This window comes from Vespula vulgaris, chromosome 1 (genome assembly GCF_905475345.1).
Source record: "Vespula vulgaris chromosome 1, iyVesVulg1.1, whole genome shotgun sequence".
Classification (NCBI taxonomy): Eukaryota; Metazoa; Arthropoda; class Insecta; order Hymenoptera; family Vespidae; genus Vespula; species Vespula vulgaris.
The window spans coordinates 11,854,092-11,866,693 of NC_066586.1; the positions used below are offsets into that span (position 1 = coordinate 11,854,092).

A 12,602-nucleotide genomic window follows, 5' to 3' on the forward strand; every position below is an offset into this window, starting at 1 on the left:
GAGTCGTCAAGAGGGAAGATGAGCCAAGAGAGGGTCTACCTAGCTCTACTATTGGAACGATCATCGTGGATAAGAGTAATGACCTAAGGATCATCTGGGCTGATTTTATTTGGTGATAAGAGGGAAACTTGTTCATCTTATCACACACACATACACACAAACACCCACATATCTGTATACGGAATAGGATATAATAAAACATTCAGTTAAAATTGAACTCAATTGACGATACAACGGTATATTTAATCATAGGTAATTTATATTTCATTTAATAACAATAAATATTTTCACGTTACACGCAGCATGCAAAAAATCAATACGATTCTAATCAAGGAACATGTAAATGAAACAAATATTATTTACATAATATACGTAGTAATAAATCTTTTGTATATTAAATCGAGAAAAATCGTACGAAGATATTTCAATAGATTTCATTGATATATTCTATTTTATTAACAGCTTTGATCTATTGATTTCATTTTTAATACAGACTTTAGAACACTCGAGACAATCTACACGTTCGCACGCAAAGGGAAAGAAAAAAAAAGATTATAAAAAGAAAAGTAGAAGGTATAGACGAGACTGTAGACGATCGTTCGCACGAGCACAGGGTGGAATAACCGCTACATCACGCGTAATGTTCCACCCAGCTGCAGTCTCACTTGGGCGATTCCGAGTGCCAGGGGGTTATAACGTGGCTCGGATTCGTTTTTTGCACAGGCACGTTCCGGTACTAGCACTGGCATCGATTTCGCATCTACTGAGCGTCTCGGTCATGGAAAGAGAGAGGAGAGAAAAAGAAGATAGAGAGAAAGAGAGAGAAAGAGAAGAATGAGAGAATGAGAGAATGAGAGAGAGAGAGAGAGAGAGAGAGAGAGGTAGAAGGTAGAAAAGGACTTCCATTACCGAGCGTCCCATTTCCACATTGATGTTGGACTTATTTCGTAGAAAATGTGAGCGGACAATGCCGTACGATTTCAAGTACGTACGTCGACTTCGAGGCTGGGCCACCACCTACACATCGACTTTCGACTCTAGCACATACCAAATCGTACAATTCAAATACGCACATAGCTAGATACGTAAGTACGAACGATATCGACTGGTTTTGTGGTTCGCTGGAACTAACGGTGAACGACTATTTGATTTTCCCTTACATAGAATTCGACTTGCCGTGACGAGAGAACACGATCGTAAGGAATAGCAAATATTTGCTTGACGCTTTGATTTCTTTATAAACTTTTTTCTTTCTTTGTATGACGCGCGCGCTCGTATGTGGTGGATACGTGTGCGTATATATACAAATGCGTGTATTTTCTTTTATTAAAACAATCTATCGAAAAACGATTAGATCTTTTCTTTTGTCTTATATAAGAAAACAAAATCGAATTTGTACTCCAAGTAACGTCGAGAGATAAACGATTAAATGAATTAGAGAAATCTGATTATATGAAGTAAAGAATTTGTATTCTGTTTTTTTTAAATTTACATAAACATTGGTAGAGACTAACATACCGATCTCGAATAACAAGGACAAATATAAGGATACTAAACAAACGCGACGATCTAATTTTCCAAGAAAGCGATTTCGTAGAATTGTTTTTCTTTCTCGTTTTTTGTTTTCCTTTTCGAAACATACACATACGTTTCTTCTGTAGTAGTGAGCATTACGATCATCGATCGGGAATATTTTGCTATTATTACATTTCACGAAATATCAAAGACCAGTATAAAGAGACGCGAGATATACAAATTCATCGTAAAGAGAATTAGTAATCAAAATACACGATAAATCTAATACAGCACTAAAGGGAATATTTTTTGTCAAACCATGCAAAACGAATTATTCGTAAAGAAATTATCGTAAAACCAATCGATACTACCTTCGATATAATTAAGTATATGCTATTCTTATTGATGTATTCAACGAATGTTTAATATTTCTATCTTTATAAAAAATAAGAAAAAGTGAAGAACTTTCTTTTGCGATTTCACAAAACACAATATAGTATTTCTATACAAAGAAAACTTTCGATCGGCAAAAGTCAGTTGATACATTCTATATATATATATAACTTTGTCGTTTTCTCTTTTCCACTCTGTCTATAACTGACGAACGAATATCCAGAGTAATGCAATTATATTCAATCGTACGACCGAGTTCGAAGCGATCGGTCACTTTAATATACAGTTTGCAAGGACGAATGTACGAATGGAGGAAATATTCGATATGACTGACAGGAATCCAACGAACTCATACAAATATCACTCTATATAACCATTATTACGTATATAGATACAAACGAGTACGTAGTAGTATCGTCTTTGTCGACTGTTATCACAAAACAAATACATACATAACTCTGTTAGTAGGTAATCCATGGGAGAAAACATGAGAAAGGTATAGAAAACCCATGGAAAAAAGAGAAGTATGGGACGACACGACGTTTGTTTCGCTATAAACTCGTTTGTTCGATTACTTCGTACAGTACGAAGGTAGGTGGGTGGATGGGTGGGTGGTTGGTTGGTTGGTCAGTCAGCCTTCGGTTCGATGACGGAACAATAGGCTTTTTTGCCGATTAATCCGATCGGAGTGCGGAATGCGTTCCGCGTGCTTTTCTATTTATAGATTCTCTGCCTCTTTTCTCTCCCTTCACAAACGAATAACGCTATCGTCATGATTTTCCATCGTCAATTTTCAACGTCGTTTTATCTCTTTCTCACTCTCTTTTTCTCTCTCTTTCTCTCTCTCTCTCTCTCTCTCTCTCTCTCTCTCTTTTCTTCTCTTTTTCTCTTTTCTTCTTTCAACAATACTCGATATGCACGAACAAAAATTCACCGACTTGTTCTCTATAACTCTCGATATTTTACGTAATATTGTAACATTTCCATCTCGTACAGGCATTCCCATATGAATTTAATCACAATTAAAATGATTTCTTTTTTCTTCTTTTTCTCTTTCAACAGTCTCGTTATATGATCGACGAAAACAGGATTTTATTTTAACAGGAATCTGGAGAAGGAAGAATAGAAAATTTTTAGATTAATTTTTTAAATAGCGATTCAAGTAAGTAAAAGGGTCATGGCTGTTAGTCGTATCGTTCCTCCTCATACACATTTATCTACTTGCGATGAATAAATCGAAGAGTCTTCATACCTTCGTGTCTTCGTCGTATCTATAACAACGAGAGCGGATAATGGCGAAAGGAAGGTACGCTCTAGTAGCGAGAAAAAGCCGATTGATATATTTATACTCGCTTAGGAATAATAAGGTGTCTAAGAGTAAACATTTTCTATCGATGAACGAGCAAAGTCATTCACTCGAGGATACATTTTTTAGACGTCGTTTTTTTTTACTTTAACAAAGCTAATAACTAATAAGACGCGGGGATAATTAAATTCGTTCTAGTAACTCAAGCTCGTTTTTTAATCGATTATACAACACATGGGAAAAGAAAAAAAAAAGAAAACAACACGTATTGTTATCGCGTTCACAAGGAGCAACATATACACACACACATATATATAACCTATCGGAAGAGTAAAAAGTTTCGTTTTACTATCCGACAAAGCTTAGTGGTATATTACGTAGTAAATTGAGTAGACGCACACGAGAGTAAAGAGCAGTGTAGAAACTCTCGTTGTGGCCTCGGCGACAGATTAAGTAAACAGCAACAATTTTTAATACACTGTTAAACTCCTAACCGCAAATTCTCCTCGTTCTCGACCAAACTACAATTTACTAAAGCGTAGGTAAACTGGAATCAATCTCGACTCTGGTGAACTTCCTCGTAGTAAAGAGAGAGAGAGAGAGAGAGAGAGAGAGAGGGAGAGGGAAAGAGAGAGACAAAGAGACATATAGATAGATAGATAGAGAGAGGGAGAGAGAAAGACAGTTTCTTGTTTGCACCAAACCGTCGATCATCATCTTACGTGAAGTCACCGTTCACGTAAAGGAAGTTTGTTTCGAGACGGCCAAACAGGATCTTCGGAAACTTTTAAACTCGATTTGATACCTATAGAAGTCGAAACAAAGTAAGTACATACATATATATAGTTAAGATTAACATAAATTATTATAATATCGGCATACTCGAGATAAATGCTGCTTCTCTTCTAACTTCACCTTGTGATCCGTTAAACACTTCACTTTCAACGTTGGTAACTTTCCTTGGTACTTGATGTGCTAACATAGTTATGCGTGCATGCGATGAGAGAACATCCAACACGTCGTCGTTAAGAGAACAGAAACTAGGTACGTTAGAGATTAGATGTACACATTCTTTTTCTCTCTTCTTTATATCTCTTTCTCTCTCTCTCTCTTTCTTTCTTTCTCTCTCTCCCTTTTTCATTCTTTTCCTCTCGATATCAGTACATCGAGGAAGAAATACATATAAACCATTAGAACATAATTCACATGGCTCTTTACTATCGAGCATATGGGCGAACTATGTGTTAAGCTATATACAGCAAAGATAATCCACTGCTAAGCTCGCTCAATTCGTAAAGACTCTCTATCTCTGTCTCTATCTCTCTCTCTCTCTTTCTCTCTCCTCTTGAGCACGCGCTCTGCTCCTTCCAGCCACCGTTTGTTTGAGGATTTGCTATTTCGCTTGACTCCCCTTCTATCTTGCCGTCAACCTATCTTTCGTTCGCCCCTCTCCTCATCCCTTCTCTCTCTCTCTCTCACACACACATTTTCTACGGCAACTATTAACGCTCGACATAGCGTCTCGCAGTTTCACAGCTCCGACGTAACAGTTTCCTGAGGATGGAAGGAGGGCTAGAGATCGTCTTAACAATTCACGAGAAATCTTAGATAAATAGAAAAAGAGAGAGAGAGAGAGAGAGAGAAAGATGAGATTAAACGAGATGAAAAAAGATGGTATATGACTTAAAACGGATGAAATTTATTTTAAAATGTCCTGATAGTAATTTAAGTTTAAATTTTTATTTTCAAATTGGAATGTTACGAAATGATTCTAAGTACAACGATCGCTATGTTAACGTAATGCTTTATTAAAATAATACGATAATTTATATTTTTAGTTTTGTTAATCTATCAGTAAGATTTATTTACCGATACGAAGTCGGACAAAAAATGATGATAGAAAAAAAATTCTTTCGTAGAAAGAGGACAGTTTCTTACTGTTCTCAAGTAAATGACCTTAATGATCGATAGAATTCCTACCTTTAATTTATCAAAGTGCCGGACAAAAAGGGGACTTTGATATCACTATTTCACGTTTCTATTGTGATGCTAAAGAAAGAAAGAGAACGTTATACGAAGAAAAGCAAACGAGCATAAAAACACGGACGATGTATATACATATATTGCAGTTCTCGTCGATTTGTTTCAATTCTATGTGGGTGCCAATCTCGTACACTGAACAAAAACATAGAGAAGAGAGAGAGAGAGAGAGAGAGAAAACTTCTAACATGTCTAAACGTACGTTCGTACATATGTATATACGTGTATGAATTTATATTTATATATATATATATATATATATATATATGCGTACATATGTACGCAAATTTTGATACGTTCTATCAAAAAGCAAATATAATCAGAAGACAACGAATATACAGAATGGGATGTATGGAATATAAAGTGTAAACTTGTAATATATTCTAAACACATAAGTTTGGTATCTGTTAGATAAGTACATACAATATATATTTTCTATTGTAAAGAAAATAAAATTCTAAATAGGTATCACAAGATAATGAAAAGATAAAGATAGGAGTAAAGTGTGAACTCGTGAAATCGCAACACGAATTGAAAGTTTACTTCCATCTAAACACGAGTAGATTCAATCGCACAATCTATAAGCCATCGAGAGCCAAAGTTATTCCAGTGTGTGTATGATCGCAACGCGTAATCAATTAGACGTATGACTGAACTTTCGGTGAAATGTAACTTTTGCTGATTAAAGCTATTGAACTTTCCGTCAGCTGAGTAACTACTTGTCTATAACAATGTCGTAGGTACCTACAGATCGGAAGTTTCGATGCAACCATTGTCGCTACTACTACTACTACTACTACTATGCGACCGGTGTTGCAATGGCAATCACCCTCGATCTCTCTCTCTCTCTCTCTCCCGCTTCTCTCCCACTCTCACACTCTACGAATAATATGCAAATGCGAAAGAGAAAATCTGAACGAAAAACACTTCTCGTTTTACCTCGTTCTTCACTCGAATGAGGCGAATTATACAAAAACCTTCTACGATTTTCTCATCCTTCTATGTCAAATATTTCCTTACAAATACGTGATTACAAAGTAACGTGACGTTTGAATGATCGTTTCGCGAATTAACATGAAAGAAGATTTGTATAACTATGTTTTACATTCTGTTATTCGAGTGAAATTGCATTATGTTGTATTATATAAAATATTTCGATGTTTTCGAAAAAGAAAAGAAGAAAGTATAAAATAAAAAAAATTATTTTCGAATTGCAACGTATGCAATGAGCCAAAATATTTCTAATTATACATTCCGAACTGCTCTTTCTCCGTATTCTCTCTCACGCATTTCCATGCATTTTCCAGAGCGTGATAAAGCGCATCGAGCCTCGCGTTCGATCCTAGGATAAATGCATGCGGAGCCAGATGCGGTAGAATTCGCGCGCAGCCGTTGCTTCGGCCACAGGTCGTTGTCATTGTATGCGTTGAAGTTGCTTTTATACATACGCACTTTTTATACGAATAAACCAATACATGTATATACCCTGGAAATGCAAGAATTTCGGGAATGAAGCAAATGATACGCATTAGCACCTGCCGATTTCACTTTGTTCTTCTGATTGTTCTTCATAATTCTTTTTACTTTTGTTTCTCTCTTTTTTCCGTCTATCTATTTGCCAATGTTATCTCTCCATCTTTCCTCACATACATACATTTACATACACATACAGATGTTATATTATATTTATCATTGTTAATATATTATCATTATATTATTATAATTATATCATTATTATTATTATTATTATTATATTTTATTACCATTATTATTATTCAATAGTATTGTAACTAGAAATATTAAGATACTTTAGCAACCATATCCTTATCTTTTCAAATTTCCCTTTTTTCATATTTTTCTTATTTTTCCACGACTAAATTCTGACCACTACATTGACAACATTAAATTATCAATTCGACCAATAAGTAATATAAGGGATTTTCTATTTTGAATAATAAATAATATGAATTTTCATTTAAATATATTGAATAACGTGTTATTTATTAAAATATAAAATACTGGAAATTCTGACGTTACTTTAGTCTCGATCGAATACAATAAATTAATGTATTAATACGTACAATATTATATATAAAATATTTTAATATATAAATATATATATATATCAATTATTATATGCAACACAACGAATAACGTTTAATTTAAAAGAAAAAAAAGAACATTTTAAGGAAATTTGTTATTTCCAAGGAATTTATTCGTAACGACCCATTTATCTTTACCTCTCTCTTTCTCTATTTCCTTTTTCTCATAGGACAAAAACGTGGACAACAACGATGAACGTGAAAACGCAGGACTTCTATCGTACGAGACACGGATCCATGACTGACGAGAGGATAGATTTATTATGCCACAGTCGGCCCGATTCTCCCCTTCGTTCTAAACTTGTCCCCGGAGAAGCATTGTCAAGCGCTGCGACCGACAACGTGAAAGTATGAGAGAGAACGAGTGATAGAGATAGGCACACAGCAACGAGCGGATTTCCGCACGCGGCTCCAAGATCCATTTCACGCTGCTGGGATAGAAGAGAGAATGCGGGCTGCATTTTGTGCCGCAATGCGACTCAATCGAGATCCGACTAATCGTTCTTACCCAAGATTTCTCTCTCTCTCTCTCTTGCTCTACACGAACAACTGTTTCTCTTTCTCTATGCATCTTTCTCTTTCGCAGAACGCAAATTCTCTCGCCAGATAAATCATCCAAAGGCATGTCCTTGCAATTCTCCAAGGACAATTTTTAATAGACCAATTGTTTTCGCAAAATAAGGCATCATGATGTTCGTTTCGAATGAATCGAAGAAGAGAAAAAAATTCGGCAAAATCGGATCGTATAATTCGTTCGATCTAGAACGGATAAAAAAAAAGAGAAAGAGAAAAAGTACTCGACGAACTTGCGTCCACGTCGCCATCGTTCCTCATAAATTTTCCTGAAACCCTTCAGCATTCGCAAACACAAATTATTTACATACGTTTCAAGCAAAGCGGTCGCGAGACGAGAGAAAAAGAGAAAGAGAGATACAGGAAGAGAGAGAGAAAGAAAGAGAGAGGGAGAGAGAGAGAGAGAGAGAGAGAGAAAGGCAGAGAGAACGTGGCCTTTGCTGAAATAGTAATGCCATGCTTTACATTTCGTGCCGCGGAAAACGCGTTTCTGCCGCAGTAGTATTATTCAGCGACAGTAAGAGAACAAGCTAAGCCTCGCCCTACAACTTTTCTTATTCCGAACTCGTCTCGTACATGAACGCCCAGTAACTGCATCGGTACACTGTGCAACACGAGACTGTGCAACGAAGAAGACAACGGGCACTTTCACGGAAGCATACGTAGATATATACAATATATATAAATGTGTATATATATATGTGTGTCTGTGTGTATACATACATGGATAGAAGTATATGCGGATATGTCGTACTTGTATTCGTTTACGAGATTAGGTCGCTCCAAGAGACAGAGAGTATTCCAACTTTCCACCATCTCACAACTTTCCTTTTTCTTCCTTCTCCATCTATCTATTTCCTTTCTATCTATGTATATTTGTGTGTGTATATGTACATTGTATATTATATATTGTTTTGTATTGTGTGTGTGTGTGTGTGTGTGTATAATAAATATACATTATAATAACATTATAATACGTGTGTGTGTTTACATAACATATTGTATATACGTATGTATCGCTCCCTCTTTCTTTTTCTTTTTTTTTCATCCTGTTTACCATCTTATTTCTCACTCAATATCTTCTTCTTCTTTCACTTCTTTGTCCAACAGTATTGTTCTCTTTCCCCCAAGCGCAAAGAAAGGGAAAGAGAGAGAGAGAGAGAGAAAGTATAATAGAAAAAAAAGAAGGCCCTTAGCAGATAAATATGTCCCGTATTCTTTCCCCGGGTATTGCGGTCGACATGCCGGACTAAAATACAGCCCCTTTATTATCCTATGAGTTTTAGCACGTACCAACGTGCCTCCGCAATAAAGTCCCGACAGAGTAAACTCCCAAGTAAAACCTACGATCCGGATAAACCACTTGCTGTGCTCTTCTCTCTCTCTCTCTCTCTCTCTCTCTCTCTTTCTCTCTCTTTCATTCTTCTCTCTTTCCCTACCTGCTACGCTACTACTACTATTCAGTATCTTCTGCTTATTATCTACGAATCTGTTTCACTCTCTTTTTGTCAATATTTATTCGAACATGTATGAACCGTGTTTTACTTTAATCCTTATCGTCGAAACAACGGGTATAGAAATTTTTTAATTTTTTAAAATGATTTTATATTGCCCTTTAGTTAAATATTTTCAAAGCAAGCTGAGAAAATTGGTAGAAATGAATCATAAGTGTTGAGTGTCGATGAAACTGTGTATGTGCGTATGTGTCTCTATATGTGTAATAGGAAGAGAAAAGCAGAGACGGAGAAACAAAAAGACGTAGGTGAGTTCTCTCGTTAATAACTGGACCCGACTTGATTATGGTCGCCACGGGCGCATTGGACGGTTCAAGCCTTGGCGCATCGAACGAGGTGCTCCGCTAATGGGCCGGATACGGATGAAAAATTATCTCGGCTTAATGCCCTCCACCGTTTTTAGTTATTACGTTGGTTTTAAGGCTCCATTGGGAACGTCGACGATATGTGACTGCTTTATCCATCGCATGTATGTGAAAAAGAGAGAGAAAGAGAGAGAGAAAGAGAGATAAAGAAAGAGAAAGACCGAACTCAGCAAAAAAATTTAATAATTCATTCAATAATTAAATATTTAATTATCGAAAGCAATACTCGTCTTCTTCCACATTACCGCAAAATCAGGATACATCCTTCGTTTTCGTTTATATACATTCCTTCGATATCATTTATAATCTTGTTAAAAAGAGGGACAATGATATTCATTTTAAAACGCTTCAATCAAAATATTTGCAAATAATTAAGAATTAAATAATTTCTTGGAAGAGTAAGATAGAACTTAAAACATATTTCGTCGTAGAACACTGATTCTCTCGTTACTACATTCAGTGACGATAACGACGAATCCTTCGAAGGACGTTGGGCTAGTCGTCGAGCCTCGATTGGAACCCCGAATACGATACTCGAGAGATTAGAGAATACTCAATTACGGGATTTGGTATCATAGAATTCGAGAGCTTTGGATTAAGGACGCTCATCGTGGGAGTAACTTTGGATTATATGGCGCCCTATACCAATACGATTCCCACCATTCTCTATCTCTCTCACTCTTTCTTTCTCTCTCTCTCTCTCTCTCTCTCTCTCTCTTTCTACATATCCCTATCTACGCGATAGCACTTGTGAATACTTCGAAAAGATGTTTCAAACGACACTATCTATCTCTATACTATGTTCCCGAATTTCTTTGGTATTTCTAACGAGAGAGATGAAACTATCCCACGGGGGAGAAAATAAAAAAAAAAACGGGGAAAAAAAAATAGAAGAAAGAAAGGAAGAAGGAGAAAAATAAATTTTCTCTCGACGAAGTGAAAATTTCATACATCCTTTCAGATCAATTCGAACAACAAACGACAGCGAGGCAATTTATTTGCGATTATTCCTGTGTACTCTTCGTGAACGTGTGTTTGCTTTTCATAGGAGAAGCTTCGAGGTATCTCGGATCCGCAACACGTTTTGACGCTTTCGCTTTACGCGCGATAGGTTAAGGTCGACCTACGAAAATCGTGAGAATTCATATAACGATATAATCTTTGTTAGAATATAATATTTAACCGAACACAGACGAATGTTTTATGTAATATATAACGATTTTCGCAATCGATTCTCGTTGCAAGATAAACGAATTCAAAAGTGAAAAATCAATGATGGATAAAACTATTTAAAAACATTCTAAACCAAACGTTAACCGATTAGCATTAATCATAATACCTGACCTAATTAAATCTGTCTAAATCGAGCTAAATCCGATTTATTCTGGTTGTTCTGTAAAATCGGGTTAGAACGTTTACTCGTAGTTAACACTTTCGGAGATTTGCATCATCCGATGGCTTTCCATCTCGATCGGCTGATGGACGTTTATATTTTTACTCCTTGAAAAAAAAAAAAAAAATAAAAAAGTGAAAAAGTACAAAACAAAAATAAATATTCGTTCGCAATCAGGGCAAAATAAAGATCGAGACGTGATAAATACCTCTTGGTGTTTTTTGCCGGCGAACTATAATCCTTATCGTGGAGGTGCATACGATAAACGCAAAGTCGCCTTCAGCTTGTTACATCGTAACACATCGACGATTATCTAAATTACTTCGTAAATCTGTCAGCCGAATCGGTCGGGCTTGGTCCGCGTTATTACGTAACATAAATCGCCGTCCACGCGTTCGTAAAAGCTTTTAAAGCGCGAGTCACGCGCGGGCTTTTCAACCAACACACTCATCCCACCCTGGATACTTCCCTTTACCAAAATTTTGTCTCGCCCCTTTCCCAGTACCAACAATGAAAAAGATATATCGTCTCGTTAGAATCTCGAAAAAGCTCGATAAATAGCTTGAAATGGTATTACCTATGAAAATCGGTTTCGAGAGTACAATTACAGAAACAGAAAAAAAATGATAAAAAAAAAAAAGACCGATTAGAAGAAAGACGATATACGTACAAACAAAAGATAACACTAGTAACGATGAAGAAATCGAAGATGGATTTGATAATATTTCCACGATTAAGGCGCGATAAACTACGGCTAAATAATCGTTCGTGTTTCTCCCGCCTTTGCCCTCGTCACCCCTACCCATATGAGCATCGAAGTAGTAAGTGGCTCGAGGTGTGTTGGCAGAGAGACGACGAGTGCCGCGCTTCGTTCTGCGAAAGGATCGCACGGGTGGATTGATTCAAAGCAAGAGGCACTCACCGATCATCGTAGACGAAACCCGCTTGCAGGGTGTTGCAGTAGAGGGCCGTCGCGACGAGGGCGCAGGCTACGGCTAGGATATCCATGTCACATCGTGCCGAGGACGACGGTGCCGGCTGCAGCGACGTCGACGGCGGCTTCTTAACTTGTTGCACGTCCACGGGCCTTCCTCCTCTTCCAGCTCCTCCAGTTCCTCCTCCTCCTCCCCCTCCTCCTCCTCTTCTCTTCCTCTTCCTACCGTTTCTCCCTCCTGCTCCTGCTCCCCCTCCCCCTCCCACTCCTCCTCCTCCTCCTCCCCCGCCTCCTCCTCCTCCTCCTCCTCCTCCTCCACCACCACCAACACCACCACCAGCACCACCTGCACCACCTCCACCCCTCCTCCTTCTTGATTCTACCCTTATTAAGCCGCTCAAGACGTCCAGCGGACGTTCCACCGAAGACCGGCACTCCGAGAATGTCCGGAAAGACGTCGCTCGATC

General features: G+C 37.4%; 1 protein-coding gene across 2 annotated transcripts in view; it reads right to left on the reverse strand.

The window, feature by feature from the left end:
- Nucleotides 1-12,385, reverse strand: part of LOC127064720 (protein O-mannosyl-transferase TMTC2-like) — a 223,307-nt gene extending 210,922 nt beyond the window's left edge. For both annotated transcript variants that reach the window (XM_050996214.1, XM_050996223.1), the window contains exon 1: nt 12,124-12,385. In XM_050996214.1, the coding sequence (XP_050852171.1) occupies nt 12,124-12,209 (86 nt within the window). In that variant the 5' untranslated portion in view covers nt 12,210-12,385. The remainder of the gene's footprint in view (nt 1-12,123) is intronic.
- Between the last annotated feature and the right edge of the window lie 217 nt (nt 12,386-12,602).